The sequence below is a fragment of the Rhinoderma darwinii genome, chromosome 3, assembly GCF_050947455.1.
Source record: "Rhinoderma darwinii isolate aRhiDar2 chromosome 3, aRhiDar2.hap1, whole genome shotgun sequence".
Classification (NCBI taxonomy): domain Eukaryota; kingdom Metazoa; phylum Chordata; class Amphibia; order Anura; family Rhinodermatidae; genus Rhinoderma; species Rhinoderma darwinii.
In genome coordinates, this window is record NC_134689.1 from 154124796 (window position 1) to 154150705 (window position 25910).

A 25910-nucleotide genomic window follows, 5' to 3' on the forward strand; every position below is an offset into this window, starting at 1 on the left:
TACAAAAAAAAAAGGAAGGATCACAGTGGGGCTGTGAGAGGGATCACTGGGGGATTCAAAGGGTAATGGATGGGACACAGTATAGGATAACTGTTGTTTTTGTTTTTTTCACAGGCTCTTCAGGTAATACAGCTCTAATCTCCTCAGATTTCTGCCACACAATGAGGAGATCAGAGCTGATTACTGTATCGATCCAATTTATTTTTACTAAATAATGCTGTGATTTGGTCTTTCAGAACTCAAAGACCAATCCCTTTGCCAGCAAAGGACCGATCTGATTGGTCTCCTGGCCGATGACACAGATGGTCAGCTGTCTATGACAACTGCCATCACTGTCTTATTGCTATTCTGTCACTAGCAGTGACAGTTTACTATGCTTTATTTACTACAGTGCTGTGATTGGCCTGTCAGAAATGACAGAACAATCACAGCGTTTGCCGGCAAGGGACTGCTCTGATTGGTGCCCTGGCTGATGACCGAGATGGTCAGCTGTCTATGACAGCTGCCATCACTGTCTCATTTAGTAATCTGTCACTAACAGTGACAGTTTACTATTCTATCGCTTCTGAAGTGCTGTGATTGGCCTGTCATAATTGACAGACCAATAACAGCGATCGCCGGCATGGGACCGCTCTTATTGGTCCCACGGTGATGACAGAGATGGTCAGCTGTCCATGACAGCCGCCATCTCTGTTCTATCGCCGATATGTCACTGGTTGTGACAGTTTATCGCTGCTCCGCAATAGTACGTTGGAGTGCGGGAATGCAGTCCTGCTTATGACGTACTATTGCGGAGCAGCGCGCGAAGACGTTAAATACGATATGAACTCCCATGACCCTTTTTATGACGTATAAGTTAAACAAATACCATTATAGTCATTGTGGGTGACGGATGCCACTGTTAAGAATCTGTTTAATGTATCCGTCACTCATAATGACTATAATGGCACCCTTTTAATAGATATGTTATGAAAAGCTTGTCATGAAAAGTTCATGATGTATCCCTTTAACCCCGGCCACTAATGGGCTTTATTCTGATGCATAAGCCTTTTCACAGCACTGCATCAGAATAAGAAAACAGAGCAGGAAGCCGTTAAATGTCCCTGCTCTCACCTACCAGAGGTAGCTGAGGGCTGGGGGCATCCCTGCTCGGATGGGTGAAATCGATTAGTATCGTTCTCACCTGTTTAACCCCTCAGATGTGGCGCTCAATAGCGATCACCGCATCTGAGGTGTTTTGGAGAGAGGGAGGGAGTTCCCTCTCATCACACTGACACCCGGCGATAAGATCGCCGAGTGTCTGTGTCTCCGATGGCAGCCGGGGGCCTAATAAAGGCCCCCAGGTCTGCCTGTAGTGAATGCCTGCTAGGTCATGCCAAAGGCATGACCTAGCAGATGCCTGTCCGTTTTAAACGGATAGGCAGTAATACACTGCAATGCAAAAGTATTGCAGTGTATTATAATAGCGATCTGAAAATCGCATATTAAAGTCCCCTAGTGGGACTAGTAAAAAAAAAGTCGAATAAAGTTAATACATTTTTTTTTGAAAAAAACACAATAAAGCAAAAAAAAGTTACACATATTTGGTATCGCCGCGTCCATAACAACCCTGACTATAAAGCTATAACATTATTTAACCCGCACGGTGAACGATGTAAAAAATAAATAAAAAACTATGGAAAAAATGCTGTTTTCTGTTAATCCGGACTTTAAAAAAATTTGATAAAAAGTGATCAAAAAGTCGCATCTACTCCAAAATGGTACCAATAAAAACTACAAGTCTTCCCGCAAAAAAAAAGCCCTCATACAACTGCATCGGCGGAACAATAAAAACGTTACGGCTCTTCAAATATGGAGACACAAAAACAAATAATTTTGAAAAAAAGTGTTTTTACTGTGTAAAAGTAGTAAAACATACAAAAACTATACAAATTTGGTATCGTTGCAATCGTAACAATTCGCTGAATAAAGTTATTGTGTTATTTATATCACACGGTAAACAGCGTAGATTTAAGACGCAAAAAAGTGTTTTCTTCTATCCCCCAAAAAAAGGTTAATAAAAGTTAATCAATAAATTATATGTATCGCAAAATGGTGCTATTAAAGGGAATGTGTTGCGAGTTTTTTTTTTTTTAATTGAACAGTTAGTGTAAAAATGATTAAACAGTGTTCTAATTTTTTTCACTAGTCAGGAAATATTATAAATTAGATTCTAATTTATAATATTTCCCAGTGCTGGTCACTAGATGGAGCAATTCCCAAAATTGCAGCATTGCATGTGGTAAAGCAACCACATTGCTTTATGCTGCAAAATTTGGGAAAACTCACTCGCTCTAGTGAGCTCTCAGAATCCCCCCCTCCTTTATCCTGGCTAGTGCCGGGAGAAACGAGGGGATTGAACGGTCAAACCTCCTACACTGTGTGTCGCCATTTTTTGAGCTAACACACAGTGTAGTAGGTTTACATACAGTAGTAAACACACACGAACACACATAGAAATCTCTTACCTGCTCCTGCCGCCGCGGCTCCCTCCGGCCCGTCCGCTCCGTCTGCTGCCGCTGCTCCATGTGCACAAGTCCGGAAGCCGCGACCGGAAGTAGTAATCTTACTGTCCGGCCGAGACTTCCGGTCTACAGGAAAATGGCGCCGGACGGCACGCAGTTCAACTTGGACTGTGTGGGAGCGGCGCATGCGCCGTTCCCACACAGACGGCGTACAGCATAGTGAGTGGAACAGGCCCCATTCGCATTCACTATGGGACTGTAGTTGCCGTATTCCATGTCTGTATGTGTCGTTAATCGACACATACAGAAATGGAAAAAAAAATGGCAGCCCCCATAAGGAAGAAAAAGTGTAAAAATAAAAAAAAGTAACACAAATAAATATAAAGGTTTTTAATAAAACACTAAAACCAAACTGATGTAAACAAATTTTTTTTCGTGACACTGTTCCTTTAACTCCTTCCTGCACCTTGACGTAACTGCACGTCGATGTGTGCAATAACTTCAAGAATCCAAATGGTGCTCCTTCCCTTCTGAGTCCTGCTGTGGGTCCAAACAGCAGTTTATTACCACATATGGGGTATTGCTATAATCGGAAGAAATTACTTTGGAAACAGCCAAAAGTCTCATTGTCTCTGATTCGCTCTCGTCTTGACTACTGTAACTCATTACTAATCGGTCTGCCACTCACTAAACTCTGCCCTCTCCAATCTATCCTCAATACAGCAGCCAGGCTCCTCTTTCTGACCAACCGCTACACTAACGCCTCTACCCTGTGCCAGTCACTCCACTGGTTGCCCATCCCCTTCAGAATTAAATTCAAACTTATTAGGGTATGTGCACACGACAACGCCAAATACGTCTAAAATTACGGAGCTATTTTCAGGAGAAAACAGCTCCTGAATTTCAGACATTTTTACAAGTGCACGCGTTTTTCGCGGCGTCTTTTACGGACGTAATTGGAGCTAGTTTTCATTGGAGTCAATGAAAAACGGCTACAATTACGTCCGAAGAAGTGTCCTGCACTTCTTTGCCGCGGGCGTAATTTTATGTGCCGTCTTTTGACAGCGGCGCATAAAATGACAGCTCGTCTGCACAGAACATCGTAAGACCCATTGCAAGCAATGGGCAGATGTTTGCCGACGTATTGGAGCCGTCTTTTCAGGGGTAATTCGAGGCGTAAAACGCCTCCATTATGTCTCAAAAGAGGTCGTGTGCACATACACTTACTCTTACCCACAAATCTCTCCACAGTGCTGCACCACCTTACATCCCCCCCATCTCTATCTACCACCTTACTCGGGCTCTACGTTCTGCCAACAACCTTAGATTATCATCCTCCATAATCCGAACCTCCCACTCCCGTCTCCAAGATTCTCCTCATGCTGCACCCGTCCTCTGGCATGCGCTACCCCAGACAATCAGATTAATTCCAAACATCCACATTATTAAACGTGCCCTGAAAACACATCTTTTTTAGACAGGCCTAAAACATTCCCTAATCTGACTCCTTTCCCCGGCCCCCTTTTACATTAGTCATGAGAACGTCACCCCCTCATTCAGCAGTTTCCCCCACACTCCTTGCACCCCATGTCTCCTACACGGATACCGGCTGGTGACCGGCTCATGCAGCTTTATGTACTACCCCATATGTATAAAAGATGGCTGGACCGTTGTACTTGACAAGCATATTTTACATTTTGTGTGTCCCTTATTTCCTCATAGATTGTTAGCTCTTGCGGGCAGGGTCCTCGCTCCTCTTGAAATTGTAATTTAGTTTTGTCTCTAAGTAATGTCTGATAGTCTGTACAATGTACCCCCTGAATTGTGAAGTGCTGCGGAATATGTTGGCGCCATATAAATAAAGATTATTATACACATATACACTAAAGTCCCCTTTTAAGTTGAGAGTAACTTTTGCAGTTACTTTGAACACCAAAGATACACTTTTTCTTATCCATGTGCTGTGCAGTCAAACGTAATCTATTGTCCTCTGTTATCAGTCATTTTAGGATAGCTACAGGCTGCCTGCAGAGTTACAGTAGTTTCAAAGAACCGTCTATCCCCATGATCACTACTGTATGTTAGTGATATTAGCAGCACCTGTTATAATCGGCTGCAATAACAAAACCTCCAAGGCGATGAATACACGTTATAGAGATGAGGCTGGTCTCCCAGCCAGCAACGAGCGACCAAACTCCGGACAGCGCGTGCACGAAGCCGTGTAAGGATCTGTTGTCAATCATCTAGACTGACAGATCACTCAGCCAATCCGAGGGTTAGACTCACAGAACGCTGATGCATGAGTGTTTATGGCCCCGCCCCCTCCCGTGGAGCTCCGCCTCATCTGCGGGGCTGTGAGTGAGACGGGCAGTTTGCTGTGTCTTCCTTCCTCCTAACCGGCTAGGTACAGGCTTTGTGGGAGCGGATCTGGGCGGGGACAGCCGGGGACGCTCACGTACACGGGACAGGCGGCCTGCGAATACAGCATCGTGGACGCGCCCGTCCCTCTTCTCGACTTCTGCCGCTGAAAGGAGCCTTGTCTGCGGCAGGACCGGGGGGGATTCCAGACACGGGGCCCCGGCAGGGGAGAATTCACCAGCGTGATCACCGGAGGCAACTGCAGCGGCAACATGGCGAGCGCCTCGTACCACATCTCCAACCTGCTGGAGAAAATGACATCCAGCGACAAGGACTTCAGGTGAGGGGCCGCACGGTGCGGAGCGGACGGTTGTCACCTGCAGGCAGCGATAGAGGAGGGGCGTCCGAGCAAGAAATAGCGCTGTGTGCTGGGGACGGAGGTGCGGCCTGTCACTCACTGCCAGGCGCTCACACTAGGCCGTGGCTCTGGGAAACGTGTGCTGAGCGCGGTGTCACAGTGGACGGGCCCAGGTAGATTGGACACTGCTTGTGGGCCCTCTAGTACAATGTGCTGCCCCGCAGGCGCCTGCCCGTGTCGATCCCATGCCTGTGTGGTGGTGAGTGGGCAGGCAGTTACTCTTGTGCTAGTGTATACGTTGTGTGAGCATAGGCTAATGTATTGGGAAACTGCATAAGTAGCAATTACCCCATGTTGTCTTTCCAGCAGCAGCCTTAGGGCAGGACTATTCCCAGTGGCCATCATGCCCCAAATAAAGACTGCAGCCACATTTGCTTGTCATCATGTAAGTGGCTTCTCCACTTAGGGTCACCATAAACGTCAGCGGTTTGATCGGCCAAACATGGAGGTTAAGGCCATGTTCACACAGTTTTTTTGCAGGAGGAAAATTCTGCCTCAAAATTCCGTTTGGGATTTTGAGGCAGATTTTGTCCTTCCTGCACGGCATTTGCCGCGTTTCTCACTGCGTTTTTCCTCCGCGATCATTGAGTGCTACAAGTAAAAAAGCTCCCCGTAATACGCTCTCTCTGCCTCCCATTGATGTCAATGGGAGGTCAGAGGCATAAATGTGCGAAGATAGGGCATGTCCCTTCTTTCTCCCACGAGGCGGTTTTCCCGCTCGCGGGACAAAACCGCCCCCGCCTTCCATTTGAAATCAATGGGAGGCATTTTCGGCCTGTTTTTGATGAATTTTGCGGAGCGGATTCCGCGCTCAAAGGCTCGTCAAAATACTCTGTGTGAACAGGGCCTTAGAGATAAGAGACTGACAGATGCATCTGGTACCGCTTATCTCTTGTAGTGACAAAGGATCAGCCATGCTAAAATAGAACCTGTCCAATCCTTCTATTGTTGAGGGACCTATGGCAGGCACCATAGACATCAGGTTTTCCGCAAAGGTGGCAGGATCAGACCACTAAATCTCGTGTCCAACCATACCCATCGGATGTTCAGCCAACAACTATCACCTTCAGCGTCCCTTTAATTTCGTGCTTGCACATTACGTAAAGGTCAATGGATCCAGATGATAATTAAATGTGTACGAGGGCAGCCTGGCTGTCCCCAACTTCTGCTCTCTGGCATAACAAGTAGCGGGCATACTGGATTTTCTGTTATTTGTGACTGCAAAAAATAAGCGTGGTGAACAGCAGCCCACGTCTCCCAAATTTCAATCAATATGTTCTTTTATTGGTCAAACGTCCAGTAAAAAATGGCAACGTTTCGACCCGTGACAAGTGGAGGTTCTTTCTCAGCCTTGAATTAAGACCCTCCACTTGTCAAGGGTCGAAACGTTGGCATTTTTTACTGGATGTTTGACCAATAAAAGAACATATTGATTGAAATTTGGGAGACGTGTGCTACTGTTCAACACGCTTTTTCTGAAGATTACGTTACGTCACTGGGTTTGTCTGATCTTACAGCGTGACACCGCTCCTGACATTGGGATTTGTGCTGCTTCAAATATTCTATTTTTTGCAAAAAATAAGGGTCGCTTGATGTGTCTGATAGCAGCTTATCCATTTCTCCCTGTTGTAATAGGTAAGAAGTTGATCCGGGTTTCCACGTTTATAGTGGTCGGGGTGACGGCGATTTTATATGTATTGCACACCTGCATGTTGTTTTTGGTAGTGTGTTTGGGGGATATATATACGTGCACACCTTTGGTGTGAATTATTTTCAGGGCAAAAAATAAGGACCCATCTGGTGAAAAAGAAGCCAGTTAAATCCTTAGGCTGGGTTCACATGGGGTGGATACGCTGCGTAAAGGTACACAGTGTATGCGCCCCGGTGGCCGCAGGTGGTAGTCTGCTGTGGGAAACTGCAACGTTTAGCCAGCCTGCTGGCAGGCCGGCCTCCTGGGGTGACGGTCACGTGGGATGAAACGTCATCACAAGAGGCCGGCCTGGATGACGTTTCATCCCATGTGACCGGTACTCCAGCCTGTGCTTAGCTGCAGCGGTCACGTGGGATAGAACGGCAGAGGTAGGTATAAGGTGTTTTGTTTTTTTCTAAGTTGCGTAAAAGTCGCAACACTTGACTGTTTGGGGACGCATCCTTTTGACAGTGGGAATGATAAAGCCCAGTTGTCAATTTCTTCTCACCTTTCCAAGAGGAATAACCGAGGAAGGTCACAACGCAGGGTTCTAAGTAACGGTGCTCCAGTATTCTGTCATGGGGAATAGAATTTTTAAAGGAGTTTTCCGAGTTATTTAAAAATTTTGCCACAGTATGAGAGATTCAAAATAAAAGACCCATTGCTTACCTCACGAACCCCCGTCGTTCCAGCACTACCGCTTCCAGTTCTCCCTGCCGCTGTGTATTGACATGGCGGCAGCGATGACATGCCCTTATACCCACATGATCGCTGCAGCCAATCACTGGTCTCTGGGTATGTGGCACAGGGTCGCTGAGGCCAGTACGTGGGTATACGGGCACGTCATCGCTGCAGCTATGTCAATAAAGAGCGGTGGGGAGGAGCGGAGCAGTGGTGCTGGAATGACCGGGATCTGTGAAATTAGTTGTTTTTTTTTTTGCATCCCTCCTACCCTGGCCAATTTTTGAAATAACTCGGAAAATCCCTTTAAGTAAACAGACATGTCAGGAGACTTGTATGGTTATGCCCACTTGCTTTTGGATAGCTTGTGTACATGTACACTGATAGGAAATGTGGCGACAATGTGTACCTGTGCAGGAAACAGCTGTCAAATCAGCTGCTATCTACACGGTCATCACTGAGTTCAGCTTAGGCTCTGTTCACACTTGCTTTCAGGTTTCCGTTTATGACGGAAGTGTTGAATCTGTTGTTATAATAGTGTACATCAGGTTCTTCTTTGGTGTGCATAGCTTGATGCAGATGTGTACATGCCTTCCTTTTAGTCCACCTTATAAATTGTTAGGTTTACTCTTTCATGTGGATGGCTTACTTTTTACATTTTATTATACACATAAAAAGTTGTGTATCTTGGTAAATGCAATGCGTTCCTTATTTTTCACTGTCATGTACGCTGCCATATTCCTACAAGCTCACGGCACCCATAGAAGTGAATGGGTCCATACTGTACCTTCGTGTGTCTACTACTTCATATTATTTCAGTTTGGCTCATAAAAACGGTAGGGGCATCATGTGCCGCGGTACAGGTATATACATCTATCACAACGGAACAGTGAAGCGGTTTCTTGCAGCACCTATTCATATTGTCATTTTACAACGTGCCCTAGAAAAATGTGGCTGTAATGGACGACTGTCGTTTTTATACGTCTCTTGGAACGTTTTATAGCCATTCTAATCCACACCTGCATTTTTCCCTGCAGGTTGCTGAGCTCCAATCTTCCAGTATACCCTGCATGTTCAGTGTAATGCTAAGCTTAACCTTGTATACAAATCACAGTAAAGTAATCTAATATAGGAAAAATTATCCCAGAATGCAGTATAGCACAAAGCATTCGTATCAATGAGCAGAATTGTGAATGCAGCTGTGGATGTGATTGGATGGCAGAGGTATGTGTCCGGAGTGTTGTGTTTCTTTCTTTCTTTACAATGGGAGCCTATGGGTGACATTTACCACTGTATGTGGCATATGTCGCCCCTAGGTTCTCCATATGAAGTTTTTATGCAGGATGCTTCTCTATAAGAGCAGCAGACTACACTTTTCGATACAGTTAATAAGTCTACCAACATATACCTGCCTGGCGGATGCCAAAAGAACACTCTTCTAGCATGTGTCTGATAAATTGGGCCCCCTGGATTAATTCCGTATATGTGCCAGGAGCATTTCTAGCGCATATGCCGAACACAGTGTAAAAACAGACTGTTCACATCTGGTTGGGAGCCTCCGTCGCAGATTCTGTAATTTTTAACGGGAAAAATAAAGCAGCATGCAGCAATGTTTTTCTCTTTAAAGCTATGGGCGCCTTGGAGGAAGCCGACAGACCCCATTATAAGTCAGTGGGTTCCTCCGGCTGCTGCTAGTGTTCCTCAAGTGTTGGATCCTTCACAGCAGTGTGGTTTCCTTTTATAAACGGAATCCGCAGTGCAGATGTGAACAGTCTTAGGTTATGTTCACATGGCGAATTTTGCTTGGGTCCTTTTGCAGACTTATTCCTGCTCTCACTTCACTTAAAGAGGCTCTTGTCACCAGATTTTGCAACCCCCATCTGCTATTGCAGCAGATCGGCGCTGCAATGTAGATTACAGTAACGTTTTTATTTTTAAAAAACGAGCATTTTTGGCCAAGTTATGACCATTTTTGTAGTTACGCAAATGAGGCTTGCAAAAGTCCAAGTGGGTGTGTTTAAAAGTAAAAGTCCAAGTGGGTGTGTATTATGTGCGTACATCGGGGCGTTTTTACTACTTTTACTAGCTGGGCGCTCTGATGAGAAGTATCATCCACTTCTCTTCAGAACGCCCAGCTTCTGGCAGTGCAGATCTGTGACGTCACTCACAGGTCCTGCATCGTGTCAGACGAGCGAGGACACGTCGGCACCAGAGGCTACAGATGATTCTGCAGCAGCATCGGCGTTTGCAGGTAAGTCGATGTAGCTACTTACCTGCAAACGCTGATGCTGCTGCAGAATCAACTGTAGCCTCTGGTGCCGATGTGGCCGACACGATGCAGGACCTGTGAGTGACGTCACAGATCTGCACTGCCAGAAGCTGGGCGTTCTGAAGAGAAGTGGATGACACTTCTCATCAGGACGCCCAGCTAGTAAAAGTAGTAAAAACGCCCCGATGTACGCACATAATACACACCCACTTGGACTTTTACTTTTAAACACACCCACTTGGACTTTTGCAAGCCTCATTTGCGTAACTACAAAAATGGTCATAACTTGGCCAAAAATGCTCGTTTTTTAGTCTGAACTATTGCAATATATCATTATTTAACCCGCACGGTGAACGCCGTAAAAATAAAAAATTGTAAACGCCAGAATGTCTATTTTTTTGTCACCTAATCTCCCACAAAAAATGAAATAAAAAATGATCAAACCGTCGCATTTACACCAAAATGGTATTATTAAAAACGACAGCTTATCCCGCCATAAAAACGCACCGCTTTTTAATACAATGGGTTAGCTCACAGACTAGTAATGGCAGATACAGTTGATGCAGCGCACTGCAGCCGCTGGTTCTAAGACTAATAGATACTACTTGTTATCAAATCTACTAATATTCAGGCATCGCGGTCAGTCTCACGTTGGTCATTTTAAGTGTGTGGTTGCTTAATTTGGTTCTGAATAGGAATTAATAAAAGTAAAATTTTAACATTTCGTCATATGGGTAGTTGGAAAATAAAGGTCTTTCTTTGCAAATTCTATATAGAAATTGTTCTTGTGCCCGCTGACTACCAGGGTCTTCCTAACGTTCTGTAGTTTTAAAACTAGATGCTGAACTGAAGAGACTGTAGACTTTTTCATATTTAGGAGATAGTCGATGTTGAGTATTTTCTGAACTCCATATGAACGATTCCTGCGTTTGGCAAGCTATTGGATGCTTAAGGCTGAAATCACACATGCAGTATTTGTGGCAGGGATGTGGATCCAAAAAGAAGGAAAAGTATAAAGGAAAGACTGCTATGTCCCTTCTTTTGTATCCATTCCTGTGTTTCATGTGTGATTCCAGCCCAAGGCTGTTTTTTCCCATTTTACAATAAAAAATTTTTGTGCATGTTTTATTTTTGGCCAGATATTACATTAGAGGGATTTTCCTATTTCATACATCTGACGTGTCCACGGGATGTGTCATAAATGTCCGATAGATGTGGGTTCCACCTCTGAGACCTGCACCTATCTAGAACGGAGCCCCCTGAAACCTCATCCCGCTGTCGCGGATCTCTGGCCGCTGAGTTATAAGGTGACCTGGAATACGACAACGGAAATGGGAGCTACGGGAACAACGTAGCACAGCAAGCTCTGTTGTTTTCGTACCACCGGCGACTTTGCAACTCAGCGGCCAGAGACAGTGTGACCAGGTAGAACCGGAGTCAGGCGGCCCCGTTCTAGAGATGGATGCAGGGACCAGCATCTATCGAATATTTGTCCTGTCCGAGATGAAAATACTCCTTGAAAGTCTATAGTAAAATCTAAGAGGGCCTACGTACACAGGGTTGGTGGCGTTTTTCTAAAACGCAGCAGGCTCTCCGGTTTTTTTTTTTGTTTTTTTTTTTTGTTCATGGACTTCTTTATAGGACTTTAAAAAAGCCTAGAAGAATAAATGTACAAAATGTCACAAAATATAAAACGCTGCGCAAAAACGGTGAAGAAGGGTTAGGCGCGGTTTCCCCAGTTTGTCTCAAAGAGAAGTTTACATATGGTCAAGCTATGTTCACACGTGCGTCAGATGCTCTATTTGGAGACTTCCTCACAGAGCCTGTCAAATTTTAGTGGCAGAAACGCTAGCACTATTCTTCCCGTCAAAACGATGGACACCACAGCGGAACCCGTTGGACCCTATTATACTTGCTGCACCCAAGTAATACGTTTCCAGGTGCCATGCACAGATTTTGATAGAGACACAAAACTCCTGACTGCAATACATCTAATATAATGTGACTTTTGTAACACTAAGTATTTTTCATCCTTTTTATTCTGTAGATTCATGGCAACTAATGACTTAATGACCGAGCTTCAGAAGGACTCCATTAAACTGGACGATGACAGTGAGCGTAAAGTTGTAAAGATGATTTTAAAACTTTTGGAAGATAAGAATGGTGAAGTTCAAAATCTAGCTGTGAAATGGTGAGTTATATCAAGTATTGTGAAGCTAGTCCTCCACCTTTTTAGCTGGTACTGTAGGACTGAGGTAGCATGGACGCTCTAAAGCATCTCGTGTGGTATTCTATTCATTACGGGAAGAAATCTAGAACAGGGACCTCCAACTTTTGGCTCTCCAGGCGTTTTGAAACTACAATTCCCAGCATGCCCTGACAGCCTTTGGCTTAAGGCATGCTAGGAGTTGTCATTGCAACAGCAAGAGAGCCACAGTTTGGAGACTACTAATGTAGAAACATTTGGAAAATTCATAGAATCTCCTTCCTTAGGCCTCTTTCACACAGCAGTATTTTGCTTTAGTATTGGAAAGCCAAAACCAGGAGCGGAACATAAAAAGAAAATAACTTTATTGGAATGATTTGCACCTCTTTTGTATTATGGCCTCCGTCTTGGTTTCAGCTTACAAATAGTGATGCAATATACTGCTGTGGGAACGTGACCTGTATATTCTCCACTCCTTTTAGTTGTAGTATAAGACATGGTAGGATCAAAATTGTTAGAAATCTAGAAAGAAGCCTTCTCTGTGTGTCCCTGGAGATGAGCCCTGCCCTCCCCCGCCTTCTCACAATCCTGTCTGGCTGTAAAGTAACTGAACGCAGGAGAAGCCTTCACCAACTTCTCTGTCAATAAGAGACCAGGAATCTGTCGCTTCTTTACACAAACACAATCCGCTCCGCTGTCTGTCAGATGAATATGGAAGGAAGCGGAGAAATTACCACCGGAGTTGTCTGCTAGATTCCTACAGGAACCGGAACATGCAGAAAATCCTTTAGACTGAGGATGAATTCACATGGGATGGAAATACTGCAGGTTTTTCTGCAGCGAAATACTCAAGTTTTATAGGCATATTTTGCTGCAGATTTCACCCCTTCTAGATTGAAAAGGGTGAACATCCAGAACAGAAACAAATGCTGCGGTTTTGAAACAACGCAGCAGGCTGGGATTTCCAGATTGTTCAAATCTCATCTACATGGCTGTAACTATGATACGCTGCGGATTATCTGCACAGACATTCCCCTGTGAATCCAGCTTGACAAATGGTGTAGAAGATGCCAGAATGCCAGTTTCAGCAGCCTAAAACTGCACCATGTTGCAGGTACTAATTTATTTGGCTGGCACGGTCTACTACTGGATGTTTCCCCCTACATAACTTATTTTTAAAAACGAATCATAATAAGTTGTCTATCAGCAGCAGGCTTCAAAGAACCCAGCGAGAGACTAATGCATTTTAGGCTCTGTTCACATCTGCGTTTTGGGGTCCCATTCGACTACGCTATTGCTTCCTGCAAAACGACGGATCCGGTGCACAAGAGACAAAAGGAAGCCATAGGCACCGGATCAGTCACCATTGAAATCAATGGTGATGGAAACGGAAAGCTCTGGTTTCCTTTCGTGTCTGTTCGGCCTCCCGCTCCGACGGAACGTCCGAACGGGGACCCCAACGCAGATGTGAACAGAGCCTTAATAGTGTTTTTTTTTTTGTTTTTTTTTTTTTCTTTTCATTTTAATTTGATTCCAGAACAAATTCAGCATTGTTCCATGGTCGCACATTTTCTGGTTACAGCTTTGTACAATGCAAGTAAAGTTACAAATTTAGGTTTAGGTTTTGGCCTTTTATTTTTTATTTAATTTATTTTTTAACAGCTTAGCTTTTCAGATTTGCCCAACCCCCTTGTTTTTTGGTGATTTCATGTGTTTAGTTTTGTAAAGACCAAAACGAATGAAATTGATATGTTCTTGTTATTTTAGCCTTGGCCCGCTTGTGAGTAAAGTAAAAGAATATCAAGTTGAGACTATTGTGGACACTCTCTGCACTAACATGTTGTCTGACAAGGAGCAGCTACGCGATATATCTAGCATTGGACTGAAGACTGTAATTGGAGAGCTTCCGCCGGCTTCCAGTGGTGAGTTATAGAGTATTTCCCCTAATGGTGAACGCTCAACAGGCAGACGCTGATAGACTTTCTGAATGTAACGGGAAAGTGCAAACTACCAATACCATAGTTTGTAATTAAACCGGCCCTATAGGTTTGTCTCCTCTATAAAGCATCATACGTCTTGCATGTTCACAGTAAAGCATCATGCTTGCTGTACTAGAATGTGACTTAGCCAGGTCCGAGGTTTACTCACTTATGTATAGTTGGGCCACGTTCACACATTCAGGATTCTATTAGGATTTAGGCATGGATTCCACGTCTAAATCCTGACACACTTCACGTTTCGCTGGCAGTGCATGTGAATGGTGTATTTTATACCTCATTAACACGCTCAGGATTTAAAAATTGACAGCATGTTTATTATGGCTTTGTATTCCGTGCTAAAAAGCTGCGGATTAGCTCCATTGAATTAAAATGGCGCCAATCTGCTGCCGACATTCAAGTGTCAGCTGTGGATGTTCTGAAAAATCCACGCCAGAATTGCAATAGGCAAATCTGTGACTTGTGAGCCGGCACACAACGGTCATATGCATTAGGATTTAGACCACTTCTCGTGACTAAATTAATTTTGTAACTAATGTTAATCTTTCCTCATAATTGAGATTCTCTATGCCCCTTAATCAGTTTTGTGGCTCTTATTTGTGTTTTTTCCAACTCCTTTCTGTGAACCGGTGCACATATTTCAACTGCATATTCTAGACCAGGCCACACCAATGCTTTGGAAAGTGATATTATGTCAATGTCCCGCGAGTACATGCCTCTTAGAGTGGCTTTTCATTGTGTGGTGTTGTAACTTTTTTTTTTTTTTTTGCTTAGGTAGAGAAACTTCTATGTCTCTCTTAGGGTGTTTATCAACCAAAACAAAAAAAGCTTGTTAAAAACACAACAAAAACACAGAATGTGAATCCAGCCTGGCATTAGAAACTGTATCCTGCTGGCCTTTATTGCATGCTGTTATTTATTCTATATTCTACAAGTACACCCAGATCCTTCTCAACAAGTGAGTCCCCCAGTATAGCGCCCCCTAGGACATATGATGCATGCAGGTTGTTGGTACCCAGATGCATAACTTTACATTTATCTACATTAAACTTCATCTGCCAAGTGGACACCCAAACATTCAGTTTGTGTAAATCAGCCTGCAATTCATGAACATCTTCCATAGTCTGAACTATATTACATAACTTGGTGTCATCTGCAAAAATAGAAAGTTATACTAACCCCAAAATTTGTAATTCTATGGTATGTAGTGTTATACCTTGAGATGAATTTAAAGTGTCTTTTATTCCACAGGATCGGCTTTGGCTGCAAACGTCTGCAAAAAAATTACTGGACGTCTCACAAGTGCTATTGCAAAGCAGGAGGATGTATCTGTCCAGCTGGAAGCCTTGGATATTATGGCTGATATGCTTAGCAGGTAACCTTCACACTGGCCAATCCTCCCAGATTTTATGTATTTTTTTATTTTTATAAAATCATAATTTTTTCACTGCTGCAAAAACTGCAGTTTCAAAAAGAAGACCTTTAAAATTTGCCCATGCAAATACCCCACCTCCCTATATTGGATTGCAGTTGAGGAAAATTCTTAATTTTGTCCACACATACTGAGCAGTTGGTTAGTTATTTTTTTGAAGGGTCACTGGCTTTTTAACAAACCTTGCAAAAATCGATTGTTCAAGCGAATAGATTTTTTATTTTTTTTTGTAATATCTTATTTGAGAAAATGCATTTTTTTTTTCTTGATTTGGCTCCTACCCTCCTAAGGCCTAATTCACACGAGCGTGTTCGGTACGTGTGTCGGCCGCATTTCCCATACCGAACACACTGCAGGGAGCCGGGCTCCTAGCATCATAGTTCTCTATGACGCTAGGTGTCACTGCCTCGCTGTGGAACTACTGTCCGTACTGAAAACATGATTGCAGTACGGGACAGTTGTCATGCAGCGAGGCAGTGGCCCTGTTTCCAGATCCTGCCGTGGGGTACATGATTGGTGACATCACTCTCTGGCCGCTGTGTTGATCTTCAATTCTTTTCCGGTTATACGACACATCACTTGGGATGTGCCGTGTATGGGCAGTTCTTCTGTACAGCCCGTAACGCGTATGTGTGGTCCTTGCTGTTCTCGAGATAACAGGGACCCCGCATACACGTTACAACAGAACAGCCCATACACATCACAAGTGACGTGTCGTATACCCGGAAAATAATTGAAGATCAACACAGCGGCCAGAGAGTGACGTCACCCGTCATGTACCCCACGGCAGGATCTGGAAACGGGGTCACTTTGGAAAATGTAAGTATATTACAAATGTATTTACATTTATAAATTACAAGCATTAACACAATCATTTAATCTCTGACAACCCCTTTAAGGCATGTTCAGACGTGGTGGAAAATTTCCAGATCTATTTTTTATTTTTTTATTTTTTTTTAAATGTCTTTTTTTTCCCGCAATTACGCAACGGATCTTCTGCTAAATTCTCATATATGAGGGTGCATCCATACGTGGCTTGCCACAGGTTTCAGCCTTTCTGTTGCAACACTGCATGCTGCGGATTTGGAAATCTAGTATGCCATGCTTTCAGTGGAGATTTTTTCCACTACATGTAGATGGGGTTGTAATGTCAATTGCTGTGGAATTCGCACTGCCAATCCCAGGAAAAAAATAGTTCACGTCTGAAACTTCGACTCCACCCAGTTGCTGAGAGAAAACAGAATTCAAATAAGAGCCTGTAGAGGGAGGGAGGGGGGGGGGGGCTGCTAAAAAATGCTGAATTCATATCATATAATGGCCAGAAATCGTGTTATTCCTCATGCACACACATATGACATCTTACTCTGAAACGTTAGGTAAGCTTTAAGTATTGATGTAGGTTGAGGTTTGGAGAGTTTACCAAAAATTGGTTAAGGTTTGTGTTTTTCTTCAGACAGGGTGGATTGCTTGTTAATTTCCATCCTTCAATTTTGAGCTGTTTGCTTCCACAATTAACAAGCCCAAGACTGGCTGTAAGGAAAAGAACCATCATTGCACTTGGTCATCTGGTTATGAGTTGCGGGAACATTGTATTCATTGATCTCATTGAGCACCTCTTGGCAGAGCTTTCTAAAAATGATTCAATGTCTACCACTAGGACCTACATACAGTGTATTGCTGCTATCAGTAGGCAAGCAGGTCATAGGATTGGTAAGTAAAGGCTGGTAACATTCTGATTTTCTGCATATGTCTTTTCACCATATTACATAACTTAAGTGTGTCTTAAATGTCATATTTGTAGGTGAATATTTGGAGAAAATAATTCCTCTAGTGGTCAAGTTTTGTAATATTGATGATGATGAACTTAGAGAATACTGCATTCAAGCTTTTGAATCGTTTGTTAGACGGTAAGTAATGTGTATGTGACTCCTGTTGATATACTTGAGTCCAAGTTACCAACTGCGGATGTCTCCTCTACCTTTTTATTGAATAGGCATCCATGAACCCTAGTAATGGTTACCCACAAAAAAATAGAACATAGAAAGTTTACATTGTTTACATAAACGACCCCTTTAGTTAGAAGGAATGCTCTGGACAAAACGGATGCACTGTGTTATGCCAAGTTCTGGCCCTGAGGGGGTGGAGCATGACACAGGGATTCTCTTTTTGGTGTTGTCTAACCCCTTCCCGACATTTGTCGTAAGTATACGTTAGGGATGCACGATGCATTGAAACTTCGATACTTTACATCCCCAAACGGTTCGATACCATCATTTCATGTATTTCGATACTAAGTTGTGCGGTCGCACAGCTGTATGGTAATACATGAATGTATGAGAGCGGGGCTGCGGCCGTCTAATGCATGTGTAATGCAACCATCGCCCCGCTCCAGAGTCCTGACAAGTGCGCGCCGTCAGGATGAGGCGATGCGGCCGCCGTTGTACTAATGAGCGGCGGCACTGAAGACCGAACGTGGGGGGTGTTTTGCAGTGTGTCCGCCATGTTCGGTCTTCAGTGCCGTCGCGACCGTAATAACACATTTATAGCGTCATTCAGGTTTACGCTGTTATAAAATTAAATAAAAACGGCTTTCTTTCACTTATTAATGTGAGGCGCGAGGTATTATGAATTTTGAACCTCCATGTGCCTCACATTAATAGTAATTAGCCCCATCATGTACCTCACACATTAACCCAATGTTGTCCATTATGACAGGAACATGATGAGGTTAATAACTATTAATGTGAGGCACGTGGAGGTTCAAAATTCATAATACCTCGTGCCTCACATCAGAAAACGGAAGAACTTTTTTTTATTGGTAAAAGTATCGTTTTGGTATCGAAATCGCAATACTACACGACGTATCGGTATCTAAGTCCAAATTCTAGTATCATGACATCCCTAGTATACATCATGGAAAGCCAGTGCTTCCCGCATATTGTCGTATAATTACGACAAATGGATGGCACCGGTTCAGAAGCTGAGTCGGTGCCATCATCCCCGGATGTCAGCTGTATCTTACAGCTGACACCCTGCTGTAATGGAGGGGACCGAAGGTAGCTTTGATTCCCGCCATTTAACCTAAATGCAGCACTCAAACGTGATCGCTCCATTTAAGTTGTTTGCAGCTCATCGGCACCCCAGCAATGAAAGTGCCGGGGTGCCGGTGGCTGCAATGGCAACCGGAGGCCTAATAGTGGACACCCGGCCTGCTTAGCACAGACACCTTCCAGGCCCCGCCCTGAGGTGGGACCTAAAAGGCTTCTGTAGCCGTTGGCAAGATGGCGCCGGCGTCCTCAGTGGTGGATGTCAGCTGTATGTTACTGAATCTTAGTGGTTGGCAGCAGATCGGCTTCCGACTGCTGCTATGGCAACAGGAGGCCTAACAATGGCCTCCTGCTCTTCCATTATGGAAGCCGATTAGTCCCCGCCCGGAGACTAAGTCTAATTGGCTTGCTGTCAGTGAATTACTGACAGATCTAATACATTACACTACATAGGTAGTGCAATTGTATAAAAAAAAAAATCTGACAGTTGGACCTTCAAGTCCCCTAGTGGGACTAAAAAAAAAGTGCAAAATAAGTTGTAAAAAATCTAATAAAAGTTTCAAGTAATAAAATAAAATCGCCCTTTTTTGCTCATCAAGACCTTTTATTGAAAAAAGCCGCCTGAACTATAAAAATATTGTTGTTCCGCGCGGTGAATGGAGGAAAAAAAACAGTCGCATGTATCCAAAAACGGTACCTATAAAAACTATAGCTAGTCTCGCAAAACACAAGCCCTCATACAGCTCCGTTGCCGAAAAATGTAAAAGTTATGGCTTTCACAACATGGTGACACAAAAAATAGGTATCGCCGGAATCGTACTGGCCCGCAGAATAAAGGTAACATGTAGTTTCTAACGCACGCTGAACGCTGTATAAAAAAAACAAATAACTATGCCAGAATTGCAGTTTTTTTTGGTCACCTTGCCTCCCAAAAAATAGGATAAAAAGTGATCAAAAAGTCGCATGTACCCCAAAATGGTACCAATAAAAACTACAGCTCGTCCCGCAAAAAAACAGCCCTCATACCACGAAGTCTATGAAAAAATAATCTTTCGTTATGGCTCCAATAAGTCAGGAAATAAAAAATATGCAGTTGTGCTGGCCCGAGGGGAACGTTTCTTCTGTTTCAAGATGTGATTTATCAAGGACCTAAAATTCGGGAACTAGAAAGGGTAGGGCCCAAACATATCCGCTTGAAGCGACGGCGCCCTTATTATACCAGGACAGCACTTTCCCAGCAAAATTCCCCAAACTGCAAAGGTGCGGAGTGTGCACCAAAATGGGCATAAGGATGGACATTTATCAGTGCGACACCGGCCTGTGCAGAAAGGATTGCTTCACAGCGTAACAAACATCTATGGATCATTTTATTGTTTTTTTTACCCCATTATTATACCACCTGACTATGCCCCTGATGTACTCTGCCCGGGTTCCATGTACCACCACATTATAAACTGAAATACCAGTAAAACTCCAAACAAAACTACTACCAAGCATAATCTGAGCTCCAAATGGCGCTCCCTCCGGTCTGAACCCTACAGTGTGCCCAAACAACAATTTACTTCCACATATATGGCATCGCCATATCCGGGAGAACCCTTTTAACAATTTTTGGGGTGTGTGTCTCCAGTGGCGCAAGCTGGGCACGACATATTTGCCACTGAAATGGCATATCTAGGGAAAATGTAAATTTTTACTTTGCACCATCCGCAGCACAATTATTTATGAAAGCCCTTTGGGGTGAAAATGCTCAGTACCCCCCACCCCCCATAATAATTTATTTTTTTTTTTAAATCCGTTCAGGAAGGGGTTAAATCCATTTGTCATGCCCCACACCCACAGGCTCCGCATTAGGCATAACACAGTTGACTTCAGTACACAGATATGCTAGGTTCTCCACTTTTTGTAGCAGCTCTATTCTATGACCTATTGTAAGGCATTGGTATGGGCAACCTTTCTGTATTGAGAATAACATAGAATAAGGGGGGTTGTGTTTTTTTTGTTTTTTTTAAAATTAATATTTTGCTTATGCTCTTTTGAATGTCCTTTTTTTTTATATAGATGCCCCAAGGAAGTATATCCCCATGTATCTACTATTATAAATATCTGTCTTAAGTACCTGACTTATGATCCCAATTACAACTACGATGATGAAGATGAAGATGAAAATGCGATGGATGCTGATGGTGCAGATGATGATGATCAAGGTATTGTGTTCTGCTATGAACAATTATCAATCCGGCATGCTGCATTTGGCTAAAAATAGTGTGTCCTGAAAGTGGGTCATGTTCTTTAAAGGGGTATTCCAGTTAGAAGGAAAAATCTGATCGGTGGGGTCCGACTCTGCACCTGCGCTGGTCAGCTGTTTTGAAGGGACCGCGTGGAATCGGAGAAGGCTGTAATACTGTGAAACGCCGCTGGATGTGGTCCATGCCCCAGTAATCGACGAGGGCTACCTTGCTGATGGCCTACATTAAAGCCTTGTTAATTTTTTTTTTTAATCAGTTCAATTTTATTCAACAAACTTCACATTTTTACAGGTCATTGTACTTTCTTATACAGTATATAAGCAAATTTCCACAGACCCAATTATTTATATCCAACCAAACATTCCCTTCCCCCCAACTCCCCCTTGTATCCCCCCAGCCGGTCTTCTCGATACCACTTTTCCAATCCTATCTCCTTCTCTTCCCCTTTTCCATTCCCCATCTTACACCTGCTCTCCGTATGTACCCCACCGTCAGTAGCCCTATACCTGAACGTGTAGTGTCATTAGCTCCACAGAAGCATACCCAGATTGATCAATCCACCTAGCCCATTGTTTTTCAAACTTGACCCTGGACCCCCTCTTGGAGTATATCCTATATTCCATCAGAACCTGTGAGTTAAGTGCCCCTATGATTTCTTGTGTTGAGGTTGGCTCCGCATCCAGCCAGTGCTTTGCTATTCCTTTCCTAACTTGATATAGTATTTTAGCGATTGCCAACCCTGACATCCTATCCCCCTCCAAATCTCCAACATACCCTAGCAGCATTACCACAGGATCCCATGGAATCTGTACCTCAAACACTCTCCCCACTAGCTCCAATATTTCCGTCCACAGAATCCCCAACCTCCCGCATGTCCAGAACATATGGAGGATGTCTGCTTTTTCCTCCGGGCACCTAGGGCACTTGGCATCTGCTCTTAATCCCATTTGTTTCAGCACCCACGGGGTCCTATACACCCTATGTATCAGAAACAACTGCGATCTTCGTTGTGCTACATTAATGGACAAAGTACATGTTGCTGCCAATACAGCCTCCCAGTGGTCTGTCGGAATAGGACCCACATCCCTCTCCCATATAGCTTTCACTGGTGCCATAGGATCCCCCAGATGTTCCACCAATAACCTGCGATAAACCAATGAAATTAATCCTTTTGACGTTACTGCTTTTGCAATATGTTCCAACACTCCCGTGGCATGTATTGTCATGTCTACACTGGCCGCTTGTGTCTGCACAGCGTGCCGAATCTGCAGGTACTGATAGAACATGCGGGAGTCCAGCTGAAACTCCTCCCTTATTTGCTGAAAGGATTTGAGTATGCCTCCCTCGTACAACTGACTCAATCGTATTATACCTTGCTGCTCCCACCCCTGCATCCCTTCCAATTTACCCAATTCCCCCAGATAAGAATTCCTCCAGAGTGGTGTGTATTTCGTGCACTCTCCTATCCCCAGCAATTGCTTGCACTGCCACCACACTTTGTGTATGAGAAGCAGAGTGGGTCTGGTACTCGCCATCCGTTTATAGCTGTGCGCTTCCAGTCCTACCAACGGGTTCTTCCCCCCCCCCCCCCCCAGATGATAGGATGCGCGCACTGGACCCCCATGTCTCTTCCTGCTCCCACCCCCAGAAATGCTGACATTGGGCAGCTAAATAATACACCCAAGCATTGGGCACAGCCAGGCCCCCCTCCTCTTTAGGCAGTTGTAATTTCTCCAGTTTAATCCTAGGTACCCCCTTCTTCCATACTAGGTCCCTAAAAAGGTTGTGCAACCTCCTGAACCAATATTTGGGGATCCATACCGGGGAGTTATGTAGGACATACAGCACCTGGGGCATAAGGATCATTTTAATCAGATTCGTCCTACCCAGAGCCGATAGCGGTAACTTATTCCACGCCTCTACTTTGGCTTTTAATATTTTTATATGTTCTAATAGCGCTTTAGGTACTATATGCATTAGTTATTTTTGTTTTTTTTCCCGGGGCTTTAACCCCTTCCCGTCATCCGCCGCATATATACACATTGGGCAGGGCTTCCAGCAAAGCACAGTACTGTTACGTCGCGGTGATGGTGCAGGCTCAGCTCCTGAACCTGCACTGTCCCCGCCGGGTGCCAGCTGTATGTTACAGCTGACACCCTGATGTAACGGCCAGGACCGGAGCTAGCCCCCGATCCGGCCGATTAACCCCTCAGATGCTACGTTTAATAGAGATCGCAGCATCTGTGGGGTTTTTGGCCATCGGCACTCCAGCAACTTGATTGCTGGGTTGCCAGTGGCTGCAATGGCAACCGGAGGCCTAATACTGGCCTCCCAGTCTGCCAGCGACAGATGCCTCCTAGGCCCCGCTCAGAAGCGGGGCCTAAAAGACTTCCAGTACCAACGGCAAGATGGCGCCGACTTAACTTCCGGCTCATAATATGAGCCGGCGTCATCAGCAATGGGTGTCCGCTGTATGTTAGAGCGGACACACTGCTGTAACAGCAGGAACCGGAGCTAGCTCCGATCCCTGCCATTAACTGCTTAGATACAGCGATCGCTGCATCTTAGTGGTTTTAGAAAATTTGGCAGCCCTGCCATGCGATGGCAAGGCTGCTGACTGCTGCTATGGCAACAGGAGGCCTAACGATGGCCTCCTGCCATTACGGAAGCTGATTAGACCCCACCCATCTGTAGTGCAATGTATTAGAACAGCAATCAAACTGTTGAACCTTCAAGTCCCCTAATGGGACTAAAAAAAAAGTGTAAAAATAAAAGTTGTAAAAAACAAAGTTTCAAGTAATAATACAACACAATCGCCCTTTTTCCCTTTATCAAGTCATTTATTATTGAAATAAATAAATAAACCATACATATTTGTTATCACCGTGTCCGTAACTACCTGAATAAATAAAAATAGTTAAAGTAGTTACTATATACTATAAAAATATTTATTCCCTGCGGTGAACGCCGTAAAAAAAACTACTAAAAAACATTGCGGTTTTTTGGGGCGTTTTTTCTTCCAAAAATTGAAATAAGTGATCAAAGTCGCATGTATCCAAAAATGGTACGTATATAATCTAGCTCGTCTCGCAAAAAACAAGCCCTCATACAGCTCTGTCAACTAAAAAAATTAAAGTGTAGCTAAACGTTTGACAAACTTCTGACTTGTCATAGTGACATGTCAGAAGTTTGGATTGGTGGGAGTCCGAGCACTGAGACCCCCACCAATCGCTAGAATGAAGCAGCTGAAGCGTTTGTGTGAGCGCTCAGCCGCTTCGTGTCTGTTCTGCTTTTTCCGGCAATAAATGTATCGGTGCATGGACACAATAGAAAGCCTATGAGCCGGTACTCTGATACATCGGCTTTCTGGAAAAAGCCGAACAGACACGAAGCAGCTGACCGCTCACACGAGCGCTTCAGCTGCTTCATTCCAGCGATTGGTGGGGGACTCCGTGCTCGGACCCCCACTAATCCAAACGTCTGACATGTCAGTATGACATGTCAGAAGCTTGTCAAACATTTAGCTACACTTCAAGTTATGGTTCTCACAACTTGGCGACAGAAATAATACATTATTTTTACAAAAGTAATTTTATTGTGCAAAAAGTTGTAAAACATAAAGTGCTATTAATTAGGTATCGCCGGAATCGGACTGACCAGCAGAATGAAGTTAGCATGTAATTTATAATGCATGGTTGAACGCTGCATAAAATAAACTAAACTATGACAGAATTGCTGTTTTTTGGTCACCTTGCCTCCCAATCAAAAGTGATCAAAAAGTTGCATGTACCCCAAAATGGTACCAATAAAAACTACAGCTCGTCCTGCAAAAAAAACAGCCTTCATACCACGAAGTCTATGAAAAAATAAATTAGTTAAGGCTCCAATAAGTCAGAAAAGAAAAATATGCAGTTGTGCAGGCCCGAGGGGAAAATTTCTTCTGTTTCAAGAGGCGATTTATCAAGGCCCTAAAATTAGGGAATCCGGAAGCGAGGGCGCCCGTATTATACCAGGACAAGACTTCCCAGCAAAATTCCCAAAGTGTGGATCAAAAGAGGGATAATAACGGACACTGTTTATAAGTGTGACACTGGCTTGTGCAGAAAGGATTGTCACAGAGTAACACACATATATGGATTATTTTATGCCATTATTATACCACCTGACTATGCCCCTGATGTAGTCCGCACAGCTTACATATTCCTGCACATTGTAAATTAAAATACTAGTAAAACTCCAAACCAAACCAAACTAATACCAAGCAAATCCACGCTCCAAAAGCTAAATGGTGCTCCCTCTCTTCTGAGCCCTACAGTGTGCCCAAACAGCGGTTTATGACCACATATGGGTTGTTTACATACTCTGGAGAAGTTGCTTTACAAATGTTGGGGGGGTTTTTTCTTCTTTATTCCTTGTGGAAATTGATATTTTATTTTTTTTATAGCTAAAACCTGACATGGTGCCTAAAATAAAAAGGCCCCAAAATCCTCTAGGTGCTCCTTTGCTTCTGAGGCCGGTGCTTCAGTCCATTACCGCACTAGGGCCACATGTGAGATATTTCTAAAAACTGCAGAATCTGGGCAATAAATATTGAGTTGCGTTTCTCTTGTAAAACCTTCTGTGTTACAGAAAAAAATTAATTAGAAATTGCTGCTAAAGTTCGAAGCCTTGTAACGTCCTAGAAAAATAAAAGGACGTTCAAAAAACCATGAGAATATAGTAATACCACACAAAATAGTTACTATCTCTTACAAGCAGATACATTTAATTTGAGAAAAATCCTAATTTTTACGAATTTTTTCCATTTTGCTGTTTCTTACAAATAAATATTGAATTTATCGACTACAGTTTTTTTCACTAACATAAAGTCCAATATGCCACAAGAAAACAGTCTCAGAATCGCTTGGATAGGTAAAAGTATTCCGAAGTTATTACCACATAAAGTGTCAGATTTGAAAAATAAGGCTCTGTCAGGAAGGTCAAAAGTGGCCACAGCGAAAAGGGGTTAATGTTGATGGCCATTAATATTTGATTGTGGAGGTCAGACTCCTGGCACCTA

General features: G+C 43.7%; 1 protein-coding gene across 1 annotated transcript in view; it reads left to right on the forward strand.

Annotated features, from left to right (window-relative positions):
• The first annotated feature begins 4844 nt into the window (after positions 1-4844).
• The window catches only part of CAND1 (cullin associated and neddylation dissociated 1), a 35200-nt gene continuing 14134 nt past the window's right edge, over positions 4845-25910 (forward strand). The window contains exons 1-7 of the mRNA XM_075856916.1: positions 4845-5202; positions 11968-12111; positions 13894-14048; positions 15375-15498; positions 17009-17265; positions 17357-17462; positions 20664-20809. Of these exons, the coding sequence (XP_075713031.1) occupies positions 5135-5202; positions 11968-12111; positions 13894-14048; positions 15375-15498; positions 17009-17265; positions 17357-17462; positions 20664-20809 (1000 nt within the window). The 5' untranslated portion in view covers positions 4845-5134. The remainder of the gene's footprint in view (positions 5203-11967; positions 12112-13893; positions 14049-15374; positions 15499-17008; positions 17266-17356; positions 17463-20663; positions 20810-25910) is intronic.